Source organism: Anabrus simplex, chromosome 2 (genome assembly GCF_040414725.1).
Source record: "Anabrus simplex isolate iqAnaSimp1 chromosome 2, ASM4041472v1, whole genome shotgun sequence".
NCBI lineage: Eukaryota > Metazoa > Arthropoda > Insecta > Orthoptera > Tettigoniidae > Anabrus > Anabrus simplex.
This window is the reverse complement of record NC_090266.1, coordinates 308600609-308625264: the sequence shown is the minus strand read 5'-3', so window position 1 is coordinate 308625264 and position 24656 is coordinate 308600609. Positions and strand designations below refer to the sequence as shown.

The following is a 24656-nucleotide window of genomic DNA, read 5'->3' as shown; positions in this document are numbered from 1 at the left end:
TAAATATTATTGTAACAACCGACTTCATGATGCCAATAAAACATCATCTGATATTATTGTTCTTTATTTCACTGCCAATTTCTGTGGCTTGGCAGCAAGGAAACTTGTGAAATCATTCATACGACACTACTACATGCTGTATGTCAACTGTCTTTATTTTTACCTTTTAACTTCTAACTTGTGTATAGAGTATAATCTTTGTCTTGCGTACAGTTTTATAACTATTAGGTTTATGGGCAATAAATTATTATTATTATTATTATTATTATTATTATTATTATTAGTCGAGTGTGAACATATACAGTACTTGCATTAAAGGTTCATCCACACATTGTGACAAGATGTGACGTACCGTACATTCAGGCACAAGACATCTTAGAGGCTTATTACACTGTTTATATTTTTGAGACACAGCAGATGCCCAGGAACCCATCATACACCTCTGATTTACATGGATCATTTACTGAAAGGTACAAAATGGCAGGGAGTTTTTCAGTTAGGTGGACTGTGTTGAAAGCCTGTAATCTATGTCTTGGAACTTGAAAAGAGGAGCAGTGAGTATGAAATGAGCATTTCCAAGACTAAAGTGATGTCAACAGGGAAGAAACCTAAGAGGACTGCTGTCAGGAACTAGAACAGGTAGATCATTTTAACTTGTATAAATTAGTATTTCAAGAATGGTATGTACAAGAACAGTTATATATATATAATTTAATTTTGTGTGGCTATTTCTAGCCGAGTGCAGCCCTTGTAAGGCAGACCCTCCGACGAGGGTGGGCGGCATCTGCGTGTTAGTGTGGTGGAGGATAGTGTTGCGTGTGGTGTGTGAGTTGCAGGGATGTTGGGGACAGCACAAACACCCAGCCCCCGGGCTATTGGAATTAATCAATGAAGGTTAAAATCCCCGACCCAGCCGGGAATCGAACCCGGGACCTCTGAACCGAAGGCCAGTACGCTGACCATTCAGCCAACGAGTCGGACACAAGTACAGTTGAATGAGGGTGAGTGTGTATGTGTGCATGTGTGGGAGTGGTTAGGAATGAGTATGAGCTCAGAAGAATGGTATACAGAGGTATGAATTTAGTGTAAATTAAGATTATTATTATTCTCTGAGTACACTGTTTGGAGGGTAAATGTGTAAATTTAAAATTGTACATCTGTAAATATTCAGTACAGATTATGTAAACATACATATTTAGGGATGGAGGCACTTCCGTGAATGTGGGGTTTGTCCTTTCTCCATCTACCAACCCTGGAGTGTACACGTACACTATTATTATTATTATTATTATACGTGAAGGTAGTGAGAATGACTACTGGTAAAAACAGGTTGGAACAATGGCAGGAGGGTATTCAGAAGATAAAGGCTAAGTTAGGAATGAACTTAGAAGGTTATGTTAGGAATGAACACTATGGATAAAGCCGTATGCATAAACCGACATCGGTGATGCAGTCATGTGAGAAGAATGGAGGACAAGTTACCTAGGATGATAATGGACTTGGCCATGGAGTGTAAGAGAAACAAACAGAAGGAGACCAAGGTGACAATGGTTAAACTTGGATTTAACGATTTAAAAGTACGAGGTCTGGAAATAAATTTGGCTACAGGGCTAATTACAAACAGGGGATTGTGGAAGCATTTACTGTAGTTAATTTACAGAGGCTTGCAGTCTGAATGCTGAAAGACATAACAGTCTGTAATGAACAAATACGTATGTATGTATGTATGTATGTATGTATGTATGTATGTATGTAAAATAAATTCAGAAATCCCAAGATAACTGAAGAAAAAGAGTAACGTAGGATAAATTCTTCAGTCAAAATTATTTATCAAAACATACAAATTCGATAAATACAACTTGTGCTATCTCTTCTATTCAATGTCTGAAATGACAAGCATACAACTTTACCAATATTACTCAGCCTGCTCATAATAATTTTAGCAGATTGAGAGGACATTCTGAAGAATCAGAATTTTTAGGTTCTCTTTATTCCCTACTGAACTGACACACATCAAACCTTATGTAGAATTTAAACAGTCCTTTTTTTTTTCTCATATTAATGCCTAGCAGTTTAAATAAGACCTGGCATGTCTACAAACAAAAATCATCTACAAGTTTTGTAATCGTTGCTTAAACAGTGTGAAATTCTCACTAACAAGTCATATTCCTAGCAGTAATTACTATCACACACAAAACTGCTCAATGAAATATTGATAAGAGTAGAATATGTCCTTTCATTGGAATTCAAAAGGGTTTATCTACAATCAAAGTTGAACACCATGATTTTGTAAGGAATCAAGTGACAATTTCTAAAATACTAAAGTAACTCCTAGCGTGCAACTTATTCAAAATCTGACTCACTCTAGATATCTGTCACCTTAGCTAGTATTGAACAAAATGTCAATCTTTAATGTTATTTAATATACGTCCCACTAAGTACTTTTACGGTTTTCAGAGACGCCGAGGTACTAGAATTTTGTCCCGCATGAGTTCTTTTATGTGCCAGTAAATCTACAGACATGAGGCTGACGTATGTGAGCACCTTCAAATACCACCAGACTGAACCAGGATCGAACCTCTGTTAGGCCCCTTTAAACAACAAGCATCATCATCATCATCATCATCATCATCATCATCAAGGATCAAACCTGTCAATCTTTATCCAGATAATTCAATCAAATTATAGTGGTCATGATAATTTCACTTAAATGGATATTCTGCTCCTTTAACGATACTGACTAAACATAAGAATTCTTACCAGAACCATTGCTGCCCAGCTAGAGAGACTGAGGGCCACATTGTCAGTGCTACGACATCCTCAGCCGAACTGCTTGGATTTTGTGACCAGGTTTGTAATCTATATCAGACAGCTGTTAAGTTGGTCCCACAAGGCTGCGTAAAACCTGTTCCAGCACTCAGTCCAAAATTAAAATCCTTGGACTGGCTGGGAATTGAACCCAGGCCTCCAGGAAAGAGGCAGGCATGTTACCACTACACCAAGGGACTGGTGAACACCAGGCCATAACCTTCTGGTGTATGATGGAAAATAAACAACGTTCAACTTACTATACTCTACCAGATAATTTTACTGCACTTCTCCCTTTCTCTCGACAGATCTAACCATCTCATTTAACATTTGATTGACTGAGAACTCCTGGAGGATTAAAATAAATTTTCAACCATCATGTGTCAAAATATAACTGCATTTGGCCATGCCAGGAACTAATCCTTGTTTATGTCTGATGCTCTGCCATCTGGTATAGGAGCCTACTAAATATATGACTGGTCAGTCAGTCAGTCAATACTGCAAGATACAGTAGTTCCTTTTGCTCTAACATAGCTAGCCCCTGGAAGATCAACAAACATTTCATTCTGAATTTGTCCCTTTTTTTTTTTCCATCTGTAGTACCCACAAATTATTCTCTAATATTGCCTTGTTGGTGATGCAAGACTCACGTAATGACTACCCACCTGCTGTTATCAACCAACTATGACAAATACACACTAGTGCCACTCTCCCCAATTGCAATCATACTGTACTTAGAATATATGAATATGTAATACCAACAAAAGTACCCTAAACATGCTAATGTTTAAAACTGTTATCCATAAACTAATCAAATATTCAGCTCACAGCAATCTGAGTAGACAGATACTCCAGCATATGAATAGCTGTAGTATGAAATGGAAATGGTGTATGGCTTTTAGTGCCGGGAGATCCCAGGATGGGTTCGACTCGCCAGGTGCAAGTCTTTTGATTTGACGTCCATAGGCGACCTGCGTGTCGTGATGAGGATGAAATGATGATGAAGGCAACACATACACCCAGCCCCCGTGTCGGGGAAATTAACCAATAATGGTTAAAATTGCCGACCCTGCCGGGAATCGAACCCGGGACCCCTGTGACCAAAGGCCAGCACGCTAACCATTTAGCCATGGAGCCAGACTAACAGTGACCCATCACCAGAATCAAGTAGAAGACTTCGCCCTTGGGGAATATCTTCAAGATACATTCACAAATTTCAATAAACTGTATTTTACCTCTGAAAATTCACAGTTAATTTCTTAGTATGTACATCTAAATGGATATTTCACAGCAATGACAGTGAGTAAAAGTTTACACTTAGAGCCGGAGGAGGATGCCATGGTTTGCTTATGAATGTGAGTTGAAGGCAAGTGCCATCTAATAATGAAATCATTTGAGCTTACTTTATAATTAGCTGCCTTGGTGGATCAGTGGTAGTGTGTCCGACTCATAAACCCAAGTTCACATAATTGATCCTGGCTGAGGTAGTGTATTACTGAAGGGTTGTCAAAAATCTTGGCACTCTATATCGTCATTGGTATGTTAAAGATCTCTGGTGGCGTACTGTCAGTCAACAAATTGAAAATTAACTCAGCCGTAGGATCTGTCCACAAGAATTCTGCTTTCAATGCCAGACAGCAGCACAATATGAATGTCAAAACTGGTACGCAGGCTACACTTCATAAGTTCTGCAAACTCAGTAGCCTAGCTCATACTACTACCGCCATGTCTCCTCCTCCTCCTCCTCCTCCTCCTCCTCCTCCTCCTCCTCCTCCTCCTCCTCCTCCTCCTCCTCCTCCTCCTCCTCCTCCTCCTCCTCCTCCTCCTCCTCCTCCTCCTCCTCCTCCTCCTCCTCCTCCTCCTCCTCCTCCTCCTCCTCCTCCTCCTCCTCCTCCTCCTCCTCCTCCTCCTCCTCCTCCTCCTCCTCCTCCTCCTCCTCCTCCTCCTCCTCCTCCTCCTCCTCCTCCTCCTCCTCCTCCTCCTCCTCCTCCTCCTCCTCCTCCTCCTCCTCCTCCTCCTCCTCCTCCTCCTCCTCCTCCTCCTCCTCCTCCTCCTCCTCCTCCTCCTCCTCCTCCTCCTCCTCCTCCTCCTCCTCCTCCTCCTCCTCCTCCTCCTCCTCCTCCTCCTCCTCCTCCTCCTCCTCCTCCTCCTCCTCCTCCTCCTCCTCCTCCTCCTCCTCCTCCTCCTCCTCCTCCTCCTCCTCCTCCTCCTCCTCCTCCTCCTCCTCCTCCTCCTCCTCCTCCTCCTCCTCCTCCTCCTCCTCCTCCTCCTCCTCCTCCTCCTCCTCCTCCTCCTCCTCCTCCTCCTCCTCCTCCTCCTCCTCCTCCTCCTCCTCCTCCTCCTCCTCCTCCTCCTCCTCCTCCTCCTCCTCCTCCTCCTCCTCCTCCTCCTCCTCCTCCTCCTCCTCCTCCTCCTCCTCCTCCTCCTCCTCCTCCTCCTCCTCCTCCTCCTCCTCCTCCTCCTCCTCCTCCTCCTCCTCCTCCTCCTCCTCCTCCTCCTCCTCCTCCTCCTCCTCCTTCTTAACTGAAACGGCGAGCACAAAAACAAGCCAATCCATACTTATACAGTAAATAAGTAAAAAGTTGATGAATACTGAATGTTCACGACCACATTGTATTCATAATAAACAGAACTGAAAATATGGTTTAGAGGAGACTTTTCTTCGTTTTCTGAAGATAACTGTGCCCTGCTTTTCAATTTGTGGACTACATACAGTGATACTACTTGTCAGAAGACATTCCTCCACGCAAATCAATCAAACTGCTTCAGATTCCTCCAGGTACCACCAGGCATAATTCAACCATTTCATCGCCATAAAACCTATCTGTTATGGTGCGAAGTAAAGCAAAAAAAAAAAAAAAAATTAAACCATTAGACACATTATTCTTCCAGCAGTGGAACGAAGCAAATAGCAAAAAAAGAAAAAAAAAATTCAACCATTAGACACATTATTCTTCCAGCAGTGGAACGCTTTTTACCACCGATTAACAGAAGTTCTAACCTCTCGTAGTGATGTTAAAGTTGAAGTTCACCACAGAGACAATCCTTAAACTGCAGTCCTTTATAAAATTTCAATTTTCATCTCCACGATTTCAGAATATGATCAAATATTCATCGTTTGCAATAAATTACACAAGAGAGTGACCTTCCGAGTTTGTAGTGCCCGCTAAATATTGTTTGGAGAAGAATAAAGAAACGTGTGAAGAACAGTGCGACAATGAAGTTCTAATTCGTTGTATTTGGTGTACAAAAACTTGTGTTATCATCATGCAATTTATACCAATCATTTCTGCTATTCTTTTGTGACTGACTGACAAGTGAGTGTACAATACAGCTTCAGAGCAGGTTGAGAGACTGCAAGCATATACATTCCGCCACACCACAACTCCGGGCTGGCTCAGGGGTGTCCAGCTGCACCACTCATCATGCTTGCGTACCAGGATTCTAAGTATGATTTTGGAGCCTTGCAGTTAAATCCGGAGGCAGATTCTCCAAATGTTATTCTCGTACAGTACAACAATTGTGTAAAAAAAAATTCAAGGTATGTTTCGACCTGTCTTACCTGCTACCTCCCTTGTCAATAAACAATGTTACGTCCAAATGGGCTATCAGATTGTCTGGCATCCCTCAAGGATCTGTAGTGGGACATTTATTATTCAGCCTGCATATCAATGATATTTCTTCCTCACTTCTTTGCTGTAAATACCATCTATATGCTGATGAATGTATATTACCATATTAGTATAAATCATATATGCGAAGCGATCCAGCATATGAATACAGATCTATGACGACTCACTACATACACCAGAAATAACTCCTTACTCATCAACCCACGAAAGACCCAAAGCATAATTATCAGACACCAAAGATTACTATTTGTTCTAAATAATAATCATAATCCTCCTCCAATTACCAACTGATAATACTGAAATGCCATACTCCAAGATAGTTACAAACCTTGGGGTCACCTTAAATGAGACACTGACCTGGAATGAACATATAACTATGCTGTGCAGAATGGTACATGCTTCCCTTTATCCCTGAAAGCATCATAAAATTGTTCTCCCCTTGAACCTTAAATTAAAACTTAATATGAACACTTCTATTTCCAAACTCTGACTACTGTGACAGTATATGAATTGACCTAACCTGAGAACAAGCAGCAAAACTACAACATGTACAGACTCTTGCATTCGATATGCCTAACCCCTCGGATATGGTGATCATATAACACCATACTACAAAAATTTAGGATGGTTACGTTTAAATGACCATAGAAAAACCCACCAAATGACCTCGGCTATCAGTTGCTTTCTACAAAAAGCCCCACCTGTCTACCATACAATTTTGGGCTTCTTTCTTCATTCCATGAAATTAATGCTCGTTCCGGATCACTACTTGAAGTGGCACTGAATCGAACAAATACCTACAGCTATTCATTCCTGGTCACTGCTTGGAGGTTATGGAATAAAATCCATGTAGATATTGTAAAGTCTTGCTCGACTATGAAGTTTAAAACAGCCAACCATAAATTCCTCCAGAATACAAACAGCTGACTTGAATGAATATAAGTGTGAATGATGTGTGAATGACACCAAAAATTGCATATTAAATGTTAAGTATCTTGGGCTGTCCCATTTATGTTTTTACTCTTCTCATTCAAGACTACGCAATGTTCCTAGAAACAGATAACATAGTAAAATGGTTTTTAGTGAACCCAGACTGCACCATAGTAATATTAAGTTCATTTCATTTTGCCTCATATTAGAATAAGGTTTACCTTAAGCTAGTTAGAAGATATACATATTCCTTAGTTATTAATTTGATATGTTTCTGTTAATGTCTATTCCCCATTTATCCTACACTCTTTTAATTCATCATTCATAATCTTAATTAATTGTACTATTGTTACTCCTTATGTGATTTACTCATCTTATCTCATTAACTGATTATCACGATATTTTAAATTAATGCTGTAAAAATCTATACAATGTATGTGATTAAGTGTAAGAGAGGGCCAAGAGCCCTAACTCCGCCACTTTATAAATGAATGATCTTTGAGTTATTGTAACCGTCCAACAATGTAATATATTACTGTCACCAAGGACTTTTTAATACTACCTACTGTCACTATCACCAGCTCCCAAAGAGGTTGCTAAGTTTACAATGCATTTTTCCACTACACCATCTTCCCATGCCTCACGTGTTACTGTCTGTGTATGGTGCACAATACTCCTCCAGTCATCTACACTAACATTTGCCACAGCTTCAGTTAACAGATTTTCCACTCTGAGAACTGTGAACCGCTTATTCTTTATGGAAACACAAAACAGCAAAAAAGCAATATTGGGATACATTCGTTAGTGAAAGAAAGGTGATGAAGAGTAAAACGCTGGCCAACCCCAAAAAGTGAATGTTGCTTTTTAGTATCTTGTTGGTACGGACAAGGTCTAATGGCTTAATCCACCCCATTCTCTCTTCAGAGAATACTGTGCCACTCCTCCATATTCTGTCAGCAGCCCCCAAGAAGGCTGTGAAGAATTCAAGAATTCTATAGCTTTCATGTAACATGAGTCTGTGTAACAATCAAAATAACAGGTAGCTCCATACAAATTTGAGAAAAAAAAAATAGGATACACTGAATGGACTCTGAAAAGGGCTTAAGCCTTTCTTTAGTCTTAAGGTCCCATTTATCACTTTTATACTGTAAGATTCTTATATTAGAATTTTATGGGTAAAAAACACAAAAGTGCATTGAAATTTTCTACTTGAGATAAAAGGGGGTGAAAGTTAAAACTTAAGAATCCAGGCCCTATTCATAAGATTTTCAACTCTTCCCTCTAGTTATTCCTATACCGGGCGAGTTGGCCCTGCGGTTAGAGGCAGGCGGCTGTGAGCTTGCATCTGGGAGATAGTGGGTTCGAATCCTACTGTCGGCAGCCCTGAAGATGGTTTTCCGTGGTTTCCCATTTTCACACCAGGCAAATGCTGGGGCTGTACCTTCGTTAAAGCCACGGCCGCTTCCTTCCAACTCCTAGGCCTTTCCTATGCCATCATCGCCATAAGACCTATCTGTGTCGGTGCGACGTAAAGCCACTAGCAAAAAGTTATTCCTATGCTAGCCGGATGTAATCCACAGTGCAAGTAAGACTAAACCAACCAAACTACATCTCCTCCTGTTAAGTTCACTGTGCGCTGACAGTTCGAGCAGGACTAGCTTACATTGAGACCGGAAGTACAAGTTTGCTGTATCGTCTGTCAACTAAATCAAGTGGGAGCAGGAGGGTTTTCTTTCATCCCTACCAACACCACATATCAGATTCCTGACAAAGTGCAAATGCTCCAGCACATCTTGATAATAAGTTCTTACTTGAGGCAAGTTTGAATTGAAGGACAAAGAATAACAAGAAGTAACACAAATGCAAGTCAAGAAAATACAAGTTTGTTTCCATTGCACCTACTGAACCCAAGACCTAAATGGCTATAAATGTAGTACCCTAACTGCTGAGTCAGGGAAGATAGGTTTTCAGTAGTCAATACACCAATGTGACACACCGATCAATTTATATATTAAATATACCTTTTTCTAAGTTACCTAATAATCAAACAATGTACTGCTTGAACACTATCTGATCAAAAGTATCTGGACACCCTTCTGTATACATGAAGTAGCACCCAGATGGCACTAGAAATGCCACTGTTGATATAAAAGGCAGTTGAGAGCTCAATATTGTTCAATGAATTGAGATACCTGCATAATGTATGAAGCAAGAGAGCTTAGTGACTTTGAACAGAAGAATGTTTATTAAGTTTCACCAAGAGAAAAAGTCCTCTCGATTTGAATTCCTGGAGCTCAAGAAAAGGTTCGCGTACTATACCTAGGGTTAATATAAGGAAAGATCTTCACCCCCTCACCCTCCCAAATCTTAAATTACACCCACTGATATTCACATCACCCTCTCCAATACTTGCAACACCACACCTGGCCCAGATAATATCCATTACTGCCATGTCCGCGAACCCCCTCCCATCCTCTTCACCCTTCTAGCCACCTTTCTTACTTTCAATATGCAAATCAGCTTCTACTGAACCGCCTGGAAGAAATCCACCACGCTCCTGTTGCCCAAATCCAGCAAACCCTGTCCAACCTCGACTCGTACAGACCAATATATCTCATCTCCATCCTAGCTAAACTTGTAGATAAAATCCTGCTCCTGGTCCGCCACCTCCACTCCCACCTATAGTCCCATCACCTTCTCCTGCTTTCCCTAGGAGGTTTCAATCTTGCCATATCCTCCAATGACCAACTCCCCAAACTTATCCAAATAGCCTCCAACCACCTCAACAATGGAAAACTCTCCCTTCTAATTATTTTTGATTTTAACAGGCTTTTGACCCTGTTTGGCACACAGCCTCGTCTTATCCAAATAGCCTCCAACCACCTCAACAATGGAAAACTCTCCCTTCTAATTATTTTTGATTTTAACAGGCTTTTGACCCTGTTTGGCACACAGCCTCGTCTTTGAACTTCACTTTTTGCCCAACCAGCTACCTACATTCGCCTCATGGCCTCCTACCTCTCCGACCGTTCTACCAGAATATCCATTAATCGTGAACTGTCCCCTTCATTTCCCATGTCCTATGGTGTTCTCCAAGGTTCCCGTCTACCCCCTTACTCTTCATTCTTTTGTTAGCAGATATCCCTCAACCATCTGCCCCTATTCATTTACTTTAATTCGTGGATGATACTGCAATCCTGGTACCCCTTGCCTCTGTCACTAGCATGAACCACCTTCTACAGCCTTACCTTGACTCCTTCCTATCGGGGTGTGACAAGTGGCATCTTCTTATAAACCCCTCCAAAATACACTCAATCCTCATCTGTTGTAGCCACTGCCACTTCTCTGTGAACCGAGACCCCAACCTCCTCCAAATCACTATACACGACACTCCCTCAAGTACCTTGATGTAACCATAGATCAATTCCTCACTTTTCAACCACACTTCCAGGCTCTTCAAACAACATCCTCCCACTGAGCCCAGTTGGTATGTTGGCTTACCAGGACCAACTGGGGTCTCCACTCCAAACTTCTGCTTACCTACACAGCCTTTATCCGTTCTACCATCATCGATGGTTTCACCACCTGATTGGCCATTGCTGACTCCCATGCCGCCCTCCTTGAACCCTTTCTATCCACAGAATGCCACCTTGTCCATATCGCCCTCCATCTTCCTCCACTCTTTCACACCTCTGACCTGGACAACATCTTCCCAATCTCCAAACTAGATACTTTGCTCTCCATTCTTGCTATCTGCTATTTCCAACATTCCCTTGATGTTACAATCCCATCTTCTCTCCTCTTCCACAATCCTCTCTTTTTATCTGCACCCCACTCCATATCTTCAAATCCCTTTACCAGCCCTCTCCAACCAGACAGTAAGTGGAGACTGGATAGGGGCAATTCCTCACATTCACTCATTTAAACTACCAACATTGCGGTTATATATCACCCTCTTTTCTATCAAACAATTGTTAAATATCTTCACTTAAATTTTGGTATTCATTTATACATAGTGTAGAGATGCTTAATTGTTAGTCCCCTAATTTATCTATAGTTTACAGAGCTCGACAGCTGCAGTCGCTTAAGTGCGGCCGGTATCCAGTATTCGGGAGATAGTAGATTCGAACTCCACTGTCGGCAGCCCTGAAGATGGTTTTCCGTGGTTTCCCATTTTTACATCAGGCAAATGCTGGGGCTGTACCTTAATTAAGGCCACGGCCGCTTTTTTCCCAGTCCTAGCCATTTCCTGTCCCATCGTCGCCATAAGACATATCTGTGTCGGTGCGACGTTAAGCCAATAGCAAAAAAGAAAAAAATTATCTATAGTTACTTCTGTTTCAGCCAAGTAAAAAGTATTTCTCTTTATATATACTATGTTAATCTATAAGTTGTTACTCATGGTGTTGCATCATTCAATGTTATGTATAAAATCAACAATCAAATTAATGTCATTATGTATCCCCGACTAAACGTCTCACACCCCAGGACACTGCCGGCGGTAGAGGTGGAATCCCTCACCGAGTCTGAGGGAAAACCAACCCTGGATGGCAAACAGATTAAGAAAGAATTGTAAAGGAATAATAATAATAATACGTTGTATTAACTACACTGTTGCGTGTGATATACTCTGGCAGAAAAAATATCCAAACACCATGAAATAAGCAATGTAGAATACGGAAATTTTGGCAATATATTTGTTGAGGTAACCTATTTAATTGATTAAAGGTACAAGACTACAGGTTAATATCCACACAAGAAAAGCCACAGCAAATGAACCATGCTGGTCCATTAATAACTGATGTAATCCCCTGACATAAATTATAATAAGACAAAATTTACAAATTTACAAAATAAATGTGTGGTGTTCATATTCGGTGCAAGGTAGGTAAAGAGTAGGATGATCAACACTCATTACGATCATATTTGTTCTTTCTTCTCGATTCATTCTCAATTCTCAATGTTTATTCTCGATTCTTGGTAGAGATTATTTAAAGTTAAGAACTTCATATTTGGGTTCCGTATTGAAGCAGAATTCACATCAAAGAAAAGTACAATAAGTTCCACCTTTTCAATACATTATATTATGTGACAGTTTTACGTTACAGTTAAACCTTCACATTTTTATACACTCGGGACCGGTTTCGACAGTGTCCCTGTCATCATCAGCCAAGAACAATTAATCGAGGACATTAAACCTTACAATATTTCAGGTATGATATAACAGTAAATATAAAATTATACATTATCTACCTACAAAAAGGTGTGAACATGTCCAGGTAAAAAATCACGATTAAGAAAAATCATGTCCTGTAGGGTGTGCATTTATAAAAATTTCTAATTAAAATAACGTGTTAAAAATCTGCTATTATATATAGCTATAGCAGAATATGTTTATAGGTGTAAATCTATGAAATTTTGGCACTCAAGACATATAGCTATGTTTGACAAGTTAAAGGTGTTCAAACATTTAGTTAAATGGTGTTCCACTTAAAATATGTGATGCAGTCCAGCTGAGGTTGTAGTAAATATGCTTGTAGGCTTGATTTTGGTATTTTCAACACTCGAGACATATAGCCATGTGTGACAAGTTAAAAGTTGATAAAACATTTAGTTAATGAGGTTCCACTTAAAATATATGGTAAAGTTCAGCTGAGGCTACAACTTGGACTTGAGGAGCAGATGATTATATAAAATATCAATATAAGTAGAAATGAACAATTTAAATGGGTCACTGCTTGTTGATGTAGATGATCAGCAAGTCCTATTAAACAAATATGCATGTCGACATGTGGTTGTATATCATCTTGTTGAAAAGTAACAAAAGTCCTGGCTGAAATGGTGCTTGTAGATCTTATATTGTAGGTTGTGATCATATAAATTGATTAGAAGGGATCCTGATCCAAGTCGGAACCTATAAGAAATAAAACGCGATATAAAGTTACCGTATTTAAGAAACGAAAGGGAGTTAAATTCTGCGAAGTATTGGTGAATGAGAAACTCACCTCAGGTGCCAAGTTGATGGTAGACGGAACGTAGTGGAACTGACAGGCTGAAGAGAGACGATGCCTAGAAGGGAGCAGAGAGGGGCGGAGTTACTGAGTTAGGGGAAGGAGGCAACGCGGTAGAGGCGGGACTGTGATCAGGTGGGCGCGTGCGATGGTAGGGGAAATATGTAAGCATGTTGTGTATTGTTTTGAAGATGGATCTTGGTAGAGAATAATTCGAACTGACACTAGAACAATATGATCATAATGAGTGTTTATCATCCAACTCTTTACATGTCTTGCACCAAATGTCAACAACACACACTTATATTGTAAATTTTATCTATTATAATTTATGTCTTGCTTCAACTTTATGATTTTGACTGATGAAAATAAAATGAAATGGCGTATGGCTTTTGGTGCCAGGAGTGTCCGAGGACATGTTCGGCTCGCCAAGTACAGGTCTTTTGATTTGACTCCTGTAGGCGACCTGCGCGTCATGATGAGAATGAAATGATGATGAAGACGACTCATACACCCAGCCCCCATGCCAGCGAAATTAACCAATGATGGTTAAAATTCCCGACCCTGCCGGGAATCGAACCCGGGAACCCTGTGACCAAAGGTCAGCATGCTAACCATTTAGCCATGGAGCCGGACATTTTTTGACTGATGATGGTCTCCAGCAAGACCAAAACTAGTTTCAAATATATGTAACTTTTTAGGTTACAATAAAGGAGTATTGTCCCCACTAAGTCCAACCCCTCATCCACGTTGTAGGGGACGGGCAACGGTACGAAGTAGGGGATAGCCTGTAAGAGTGAAGTACAGCGGAGACCTTGTGTGCCCCAGGACCGCTACGGTAGCTGTGAAGGCCTTGCAGGAACCCTGAAAAGTAACGGCTAACGGGGCTCTGGTGAAGTCCTTAACGGCAACTGAGGCGGAGAAGGAGACCTTTGGTATGGCAAAGTTGGCGGAGGAGGCAACCCTTCCTCTTGGGGTAAAATAAAGAGGAAAACCACTGCCTTGTGGTGACGAGAGATCTTCAAAGGCTAAGGGAGACTACCCCAACAGAAAACAGCAGGCTAGGAGGCGTAGGTGGCAGCCCCACAACCAAGCTCGGGTGGTGTGGGCCAATAACTCGCACAACCTTAAATTACCTTATTACAGAAACATCAACAATGAGAAACCGGACTGATCCAAAGATGACGAACTTTGGCTTGAAAAGGCTAATGAAAATTGGGCTATGGAATGTGAGGACTCTGCAGGAAAGTGGAAGGCTATGATAGGCAGTGGCATGTATGAGGAGTTATAGCCTGAACATCCTAGGTTTGAGTGAGGTGAGATGGAGTGAGTTTGGGGAATTGGTAACCCATGATGGAGCTACATTTGTATACTCTGGAAGACCCCGAGGCCGACGGAGCGAGTTATGGAGGTGTGGGTATAATAATGGAAAAGGAGGCCAGGAGGAGCCTTATGGAGTGGTACCCAGTGACGGAAAGGATAATTGTGGCACGTTTTAAGACCAATATTGGAAACGTTGTGTTGATAGTATGCTATGCAGCTACAGAGTCGGCGGAGGAGGAAGACAAACAGGCTTTCTATGGACATCTTAATATAACGATTAAGAAACAGAAAAGGAAAGATGATATCCTAGTTGGAGGAGATGTGAATGCAAAAGTGGGACAGGACAACGAAGGACTTGAACATATTATGGGAAGCCATGGTTTAGGAGATGAAATGAGAATGGACAGCTGTTTGTGGACTTCTTTGCATGCCACGATTTGGTTATTGGTGGTATTATATTTCCACATAAAGACTGCCATAAGGTGACATGGGTATCACCGGATCATAGGACAGAAAACCATACGGATCAGGTGGCTATTGGACAAGTGGAGGAGTTCATTGTTGGATGTGAGGAACAAGAGAGGTGCGGACATTGGTAGTGATCACCATCTTGTGGCTACCTTTAGAATGAAGATCCAGGCACAAAAGAGAAGGATAGAGCAGACAAGGAAGCGATATGATGTTGGAAAGCTAAGGGATGACAGAAGCATGAAAGAAGCCTTCAGGATAGAACTAAAGAATCGATTCCAAGCACTCACTGAGGTGGAGGATGAAACTATTGAGGAAAAATGGGTGAAGACTAGATCTGTATTTACAGAAGTAAGTGAAAATATCCTTCGTTTTAAGGACAGGAGGAAAAAAGACTGGATGGCTGACCAGACATGGGAAATTATCAGAAAAAGGAAAGAGATAAAGGAAGTAATGAATGCATGTAAGACACGAGCAAGGAAGGCAGAATTGCAATCCAAATATGCTGCGAAGGATAAGGAAGTAAAGAGAAGTGTGAGGAGAGATCAAAGGAAATGGATAGATTACCTATCTCAACAAGCAGAGGAGGCACCCAGAAAGGGAAATCTTAGAGAACTCTATACCATCACCAGAGTTCTGGCAAGAAAGCAGATGCAGAAAAACCATCCAGTCAGAAATAGAGATGGTGTCCTCCTAAAAAACTCTGAGGATCAACTGAAGCGATGGCAGGAACATTTCTCTGCGGTGTTAAACCACTCTTTGGAGGAGCAAGTAGATGCGGGAGAAGGCGAAGAAGAGGAAGAAACACGGCCTGAGCCAAGGATTAAAGTCTGCTTTCCAACAGTGGAGGAAACCAAGCGGGCACTGAGAGAGTTGCATATTGGTAAGGCAGCAGGAGTTGACAATATTCCAGCAGAAGTCATGAAGTTTGATGTGGATACCACTGCCAATATGTTGCAGCTGCTATTTGAGAAGATATGGGTTAATGGAGAAATGCTGACAGACTGGAGATGTGGGTTGCTGGTGAAGTTGCCAAAGAAGGCCGATACGTCAAACTGTAACAACTGGAGGGGCATTACGCTTCTTTCAATCCCCAGCAAAGTCACCAGGGTTTTGCTGAACAGAATTAAGGAGTATATCAACTTGAGGCTCCGACGGGAACAGGCAGGCTTTCGACTGAATCACTAGTGTGTAGACCAAATAAACAGCTAGAGGATAATTCTGGAGCAGTGTGCTGAGTGGTCATCTCAGCTCTATGCAGTGTTCATTGACTTTGAGAAAGCTTTTGATTCGATCAACAGAGAAGCTATGTGGAAGGAAGTGAAGCGGTATGGTGTGCCATCACAAATTACCAACTTCATTCAAGAAACATACCGTGATTATACATGCAGAGTCATTCATGAGGGCCGTGTATCTGAGCTTGTATCTGTACGTTCAGGAGTGCGTCAAGGTTGTATCCTCTCGCCAACCATTTTTCTGGTGGTGATTGATGCGGTAATGCGGAATGTAATGTGAAATGTGAAACATGGTATCCAATGGGGATTCGCTAATAGGTTAGAAGACCTAGACTTCGCTGATGATGTGTGTCTCTTGTCTAAAGGCACATGGTGAAATGCAATCAAAGATTGAAGACTTGGTAAAAGAAGGAAAAAATGTGGGACTAACGATCAACTCAAAGAAGACCAAGGCCCTAAGGATGAACGCCAACAAACTAGACCCATTTGTCTTCAGTGATGAACCTATAGAGGATGTGGATAGTTTCACCTTGTATTTGGGCAGTGTAGTTACCAAAGATGGAGGAGCAGTACAGGATGTCTACAACGTATACAAAAAGCAAATGGTGCCTTTGTTTGGCTCTATCTGGTATGGAAGAACAACAAAATATCTGCCAGGACCAAACTTCGCATTTTCCAAATTAATGTCAAGGCTGTTCTACTATATGGGTCCGAGACCTGGAAAGTGACTAAAGTGATTACCTCCGAGTTGCAGACCTTTGTCAATCGCTGTTTAAGGAAGATTCTAAACATCTACTGGCCGGAAGAAATCTCCAATCATGAACTATGGAGAACGACGGGTGAAACCGAGATGGCCATACAGATAAAGCGGCGAAAATGGAAATGGATAGGGCATACGTTGAGGAAAGCAAATGAAGCCATTGAGAGAGAGGCACTGGATTGGAACCCGCAGGGTAAAAGGAGGAGATGAAGGCCCAAACAAACATGGCAAAGATCTGTACACATGGAGGCAATGGAAGAAGGCAAGACCTGGAGAGAGGTGAAGAGGTTGGCTGGCAACAGGATCAGATGGAGATGCTTTGTTGATGCCCTATGTTCCACAAGGAACAACAGGAATTAAGTCAAGTAAGTCAAAGGAGTATTGAATAAGTGGAAACCTTTTAGCTCCTGTTTTACATTATTTTGCTCTTCTACACGGAATAATGTGAAATTTACAGTATTAACATACCTATGATTACAAGCAGGATCTTCCCAGCTGTCAGAGGAGATATGGTGCGGAGTGACATTAGTAGCTTGAGTGAAAGATCATATTGTGAAGCTGAAGATGAATTGAAGACTACATGTTGGGGCAAATGTTCATTTATCGAAGAGGAATTAAATTGAAATAATTTACCAAGGGAAATGTTCAATAAATGTGCAAGTTCTTTGAAATCATTTAAGAAAGGGCTAGGTAAACAAATGATAGGAAATCTGTCACCTGGGTGACAGCCCTAAATGAAGGTTAATGATGACCGATTGGCAACTTGATTTGACACATCAGTAATCAATCACAGACATTTCAACCCTTCTCAAGTAGGCGAAGACACTTTTAGGACGCCAATGAAGTGGAAATGAGAAGACACAATCCTAACAAAACCACGGCCAGGCAGGTCATGAGTGTTGACCGACAGGCACTGGAATATAAGAGGACTGACGTTCAAGGCTCTGGCATTGGCCAATTTCACTGAAGAATGCTAAGCACTGCATTCAGTAATATAAAGAGTGCCACCATTGGTCCATGAACAAATAGACACACATGATTTATAGTGATGAATTACACTATACTATGAGGCAGTCAGATTACTTGGTTTGGGTGTGGGGAATGCTTGCCTGTACAGTGCCCACAGTGAAATTTGGCGGAGGTGGGTTTACAGTAAGGGGGTGTTTACCATGGAAAGGACTTGGTCCTCTTGTAGTACTTCAGAACAGGTTAAAGGCAGAAGGATAAAAGGACTTTCTGACAGCTGTATGTTGATATTACAAGATGATCACGTGTTTCAGCATGATAATTAAATGGGCTGGCCAGCCCAGAGTTCCAACTTCAATCCCAAACCTCAGCAACCCCCATCACCAATTATGGCACTACAGCACTGTAGGATCAATGTTCTCAAACCTGGTAGACAGTCTCCCCTGCAGAGTTTGATTACCGAGTGAATGGCTGTGCAGTTTGTGCCACGCAGCTTTCAGCTACCATTCGGGAGATAGTGGGTTCAAACCCCACTGTTGGCGACCTAGAAGACTTTTCCGTGGTTTCCCATTTTCACACCAGGCAAATGCTGTACCTCAATCAAGGCCACGGCTGCTTCCTTCCTACTCTTAGCCCTTTCCTATCCCATTGTCGCCATAAGTAAGACCTGTGTTGATGCAGTGTAAAGCAAATTGAAAAAAGTTTGAGTTTTAATAAATCCAAGTGTGGGAAGACGCATCCCATATTCATATCCACTAGTGGGCAGTATATCCAAGGAACACTTATGGGACTGCTTTGGGTAGTTGCTGAATACTTTTTATATTTATATTTATATTTTATATTTATCAACAAAGCAAATGGAAATCAAAACAAGAATTTTCTTTGTATTGTATGTTTCTGATAATGTAATATTCAGCATGTTGCTGGATATGTGTATTTCAGGAAAGGAAGCTAAAGATTCATAAAGAGAACTTAAAATATTTTCACATGCCAGTTGCTCTGTTGTAACCTGTACATGTAGTCAGGAAAGAATCTTTTAACTGCAGATATCATCATCATCATCATCATCATCATCATCATCATCATCACCACCACCACCACCACCACCACCACTTCCCCTTATCCAGCCCCAGCTAGTTTGCGACTCCTATGGCACTTGTCCACCTTCCATCATCATCCTTCTTATTCTTATATTTCTTCTTTAGTGACGGGGCAAGTTGGCCGTGTGATCAGGGGCGCGCAGCTGTGAGCTTGCATCAGGGAGATAGTGGGTTCGAGCTCCACTGTCGGCAGGCCTGAAGATAGTTTTCCATGGTTTCCCATTTTCTCACCAGGCAAATGCTGGGGCTATACCTTAATTAAGGCAACGACCACTTCCTTCCCACTCCTAGCCCTTTCCTATCCTATCATCGCCATAAGACCTATCTGTGTCAGTGCGACGCGAAACAAATGCTCAACATAACAAAAGAATTTTACACCTCTCTAGATCAGTATACCAATCCAAATTTCAACATAAATGAAATTACAGAAAAAACTAACATCATCTTCAATCATCCCCGCCCTAAAAAACTGTTACCTTAAGATAATCAATAAACAGAACACGATACGCAACAAAGAAACATTAAAAAAAACACCTAGCTCCACCCCTACCCCCACAACAGCAACTCTCCCTACCCCTCCTCCCCTTCCCCTCACAACAGCTAGTATGAGCCCAAGAAGAACACGAAGCAGTACACAACAAGCTCGCATATCAAACACAACTCAACCACACCTATAACAGTAAGTACATATTCAAATTAGCACACACAACCCTTAGACATTCCTCCAACATAAAATATCACTCACAGCTCAATCTTATCTTACACAGATAATATAACATCACTGCACAACTACAAATGGGAAAGGAGCCACTACTTTGAACCCAAAGCCACTCAAATTTTACGGACGTCACAGGACAACATGATTCAATTTTAACATAAAGCAACAAGATTCAACACACAGCAGAGCTGAATATACATATTTTAGCCTAATTCTATCCATACGTCTGGCACTCTTTTTTTTTTTTTTTTTTTTTTTTGCTAGTTGTTTTACGTCGCACCGACAGATAGGTCTTACGGCGACGATGGGACAGGAAAGGGCTAGGAGTGGGAAGGAAGCGGCCGTGGCCTTAATTAAGGTACAGCCCCAGCATTTGCCTGGTGTGAAAATGGGAAACCACGGAAAACCATTTTCAGGGCTGCCGACAGTGGGGTTCGAACCTACTATCTCCCGAATACTGGATACTGGCCGCACTTAAGCGACTGCAGCTATCGAGCTCGGTGCACTCTTTTTTAAACTTGGAAAGTGTTTTATTCTATGTATATACATGAAGACAAAATCTTTTATACATACAATGTGACAATTTTACAAGCAAATCATATCATTCAAGCTCCAGAAACAGCAACTAAGTGTACAACTATGTAAATAAGACTTGAACACAGAAGTCAACCGATGAATTGCACAACACGCAAGACACGAACGTTCATGAGCACGAAGTGTTCCTACATATATAGTAGTTATCTTATATGCACATAAGTTAGTTTTAAGTAGAGATGTGTTTTATAAACTAATTTTAAGACCTAAAGCATATCATTATAGACATACAATTGCATTGTCGCACAGTGACATACACGCCAGTTCCCGTTTCGACATGCCCCATTTGGATATGACCAAATGCTTATTATCATATGGCATTCCCTAGAAAATGTAATCTTAATCATAGCTTCATGATATAGATATGAATGTATTGTTCAGCTGAAGATGACCCTATGTAAGGGGTCGAAACCGGTACTGTAACATAACAAGTTCAATAAATAAGTATTGATAGGTGGAAATCCTTTCCTATTTCTAACTGTGTAGTTCATCAATAAGGAGATGAAGATTACAGATTACGATGACATCACGTTAGTCTTGGAAATGCTAATTTTCATATCATACACAGCGCACCTCTTTTGAAGCTCCATACATTATATTGCAGATTTGTGGCACACTATGCCAACTAAGACCCAGTCATTGGCATAGCCCAGAACACTTACTACATTTCCACGCAAGTGAATCCCTCCCTGCTATTTTATACTCTTCAGTAAATGACGCATGTATTCTATGAACAATAAAGCTGAAAGATTTTTTTTTTTTTTTTTTTTTTTGCTAGTTGCTTTACGTCGCACCAACACAGATATGTCTTATGGCGACGATGGGATAGGGAAGGGCTAGGAGTGGGAAGGAAGCAGGCGTGGCCTTAATTAAGGTACAGCCCCAGCATTTGCCTGGTGTGAAAATGGGAAACCACGGAAAACCCTTTTCAGGGCTGCCGACAGTGGAGTTCGAACCTACTATCTCCCGAATACTGGATATTGGCCGCACTTAAACGAATGCAGCTATCGAGCTCGGTAGCTGAACGATTACAGTGCTGTCTAATCCCTGTAACTGTTCTGAACCAAGAAGTTATTCTACATTCAATTTTCACTACAGCATGATTGTCAACATAAATGGCTCTGACCGAGCTCGATAGCTGCAGTCGCTTAAGTGCGGCCAGTATCCAGTATTCGGGAGATAGTGGGTTCGAACCCCACTGTCGGCAGCCCTGAAGACGGTTTTCCGTGGTTTCCCATTTTCACACCAGGCAAATGCTGGGGCTGTACCCTAATTAAGGCCACGGCCACTTCCTTCCTATTCCTAGGCCTTTCCTATCCCACTGTCACCATAAGACCTATCTGTGTTGGTGCGATGTAAAACAAACAGCAAAAAAAAAAAAAAAAAGGGCTCTGAAAGCCTGTAATAACCTACTCCTAATCCCATAATCCCTCAGAACAACTTATATCTTTTCCCTATATGCCTTCTCTAGACTTATAAAACATAAATACTAGAGACTTGGAAATATTAAGTTTTTAATACAATCAAATTACCTTGTGTGACAGGCATAACTATTATTATTGTAAATGTGTGCACTGATGTTTTAAGCCTCAGTAAAATTTATCTCTTGCTAGCAAAATCATCATGATAATATCTACAATATTTGTAATGCAGAGTTCAGCACTCACTAGCTGCCATCCCAAGAAAACATGACAGAATTCCAAAGGTCACAAAAAACAAGGTTCCCAACAAAAAACTCAAACATGAGGAGACATTACCTCTCAACAAAGTAGCCACAGTGCCTTTATAAATGCTTCTCATTCCGCCTTCTTTGTACAGCTGTTTCACAACATCAACGGGGCCACTGTATTTGGCTGGGCCGGTTCCAGCTTGTTGAATCTGAAAATTTAAATTTCTTGACACATTTGAAATAACATAATATACAAAAAATTATACCAATATTTGCCTAAAATTTAAGTTACATACAACAATTTCATACTTTTTTCAACCAATGGACAACATGAAAGGTTTTGCTGAAATGTAAATCCCAGGCAATCAAAACAAATTCAGTTACACATCTCTCAACGCATACAGGATTTCAAGCAGGATTCGAATGGGTTCGAATCCCACTGTCGGCAGCCCTGAAGATGGTTTTCTGTGGCTTCCCATTTTCACACCAGGCAAATGCTGGTGTTGTACCTTATTTCAGGTCATGGCTGCTTCCTACCCACTCCTATCCCTTTCTTATCTGCTGTCCTACTAAAATGACAAGGCAATCCATATAAATCTTTACAATTTTAATGACTTATAAACTTTTGATATAAAACAGCAAAGAGGTACAATCTGTTCTGAATTACAGAGCAACTGTGGGAGATTCCTCAGAATAAATATTGAAAATGTCTCAACTGAGCAAGTTGGCCATGTGTTTAGGGTCACAGAGCTGTGAGCTTGGATTAGGGAGATAGTGGGTTCGAATCCCACTGTCAGCAGCCCTGGCGATGGTTTTCTGTGGCTTCCCATTTTCACACCAGGCAAATGCTGGGGTTGTACCTTATTTCAGGTCACGGCTGCTTCCTTCCCACTCGTATCCCTTTCTTATTTCACTGTTGCCGTACGACATATCTGTGTCGGTGCAACATAAAACAAATTCTTCGAAAATATCTTCCACCTGCATCCATACAGAACTGTACTTGTCGCAACATATTGCATGACATTCTCCAAAGTGTATCCACATCAACATTAGTGATTTCATTCCTAATGGCCTCACGGAGATCAGCAAGTGACCACGATCTATTCTTGTATACTCTGTCCCTAAGATAGCACCATAAGTAGTCCAAAGAGGTTAGGTCCAGAGATCTGGGAAGCACACATTATTTGAGATTAGAAGATGGCTACAAGTGTCATGGAGTCAATAGACATATAACATGTTGCACCATCATGCTGGAAATAGCCTTCTGCCAATTCAATGTCGTCCAGTTGTTCCACAAATTCACTGAATCTGCGCCCATAAACTTCACTGTTTACCGTATTGTCAAAGAAAATAGGGACAATAATTGTGGTAGTTGACACTGCACACCAGACTCCAACCTTTTCAGGATGAAACAGTGTTTCATGAATGGTTTTTGAATTTTCAGTAGTCCAGTGTTTTGATGAGCCTGACAGCTGGAATCACATCTGACTTGTAAACCAACTTATGGAGAGAACGTCAAGGCCTGTAATAAGAAGAGCCTGAAATCATCGACAATAATGCATTCATATTTGTGCATCTCATTCTTTCAATACCTACACTGTATACACTCTGTATGCTCCTAAGACCTGATTTCTTTGCTCACTGACATGTATCATATGAGTAGTCTGTCTCCTGGCTCATTCGGTGCAAGGATTTCTTTGATTAGTTTAGTAAGTGTCCTTGAACATCAACACAATCTTCACTCATTCCAGGTCTGTGCTTCCCATTCTTGCTGAGGAGCGAGCCATTTGTCTTCAACTTTCTTACCATCAATAAAATTGTTGGCCTGGTTGGAGCATTGTTCACACTGAATTCTCTTTGAAATGCCTGTTATGTTTCAGTCACGCATCTTGTCTTCAAATATGTTTTCACAATAAAATATGCTGCCAAGGAAAGTACTGCACATTTGTGTTATGATTGCAAAAACTAGAGATGGCAAACTAATTAATAACAGCCAGCAAAAGTCATAAATCAATGATGGGATGATAGGAATAGCAATATGGATTCTCCCAGAGCCACTGAGAACTTTGAACTCAATTTCAAGTTTAAAATAGCTTCTGGAGGGAAGTAAGAACTCATCAAAATTGTAAAGGATTATATGGATTGCACTGTATTATATAACAAATATTGTTACAGCCCTCCCTAACAACCCACATACTAAACATGTTAGCCGAGTAAATTCACATACGGAGCGATCACAGTAGTGCAATGCGATCAATTATATCACAGCAGAGATTAAAATAAAGGTGCAGAAAACTAGTGCTGAAGCCTAATATGTCCGACAAATAGTTCAATCAGGGCAAACAGATAACGGTTCGAAGTTAAACTCGTCGTGTCCTATTAAAGTACACCAAACTAGGGGCCAAAACTACATATGTTAAAGGGAACAAAGGGGTAAGGAAA

General features: G+C 41.1%; 1 protein-coding gene across 1 annotated transcript in view; it reads right to left on the bottom strand.

Moving 5' to 3' along the window:
• The window catches only part of LOC136864073 (mitochondrial carnitine/acylcarnitine carrier protein), a 332454-nt gene that overhangs the window by 121059 nt on the left and 186739 nt on the right, over window positions 1-24656 (bottom strand). The window contains exon 4 of the mRNA XM_067140619.2: window positions 22303-22423. Coding sequence (XP_066996720.2) covers window positions 22303-22423 — 121 coding nt within the window. The remainder of the gene's footprint in view (window positions 1-22302; window positions 22424-24656) is intronic.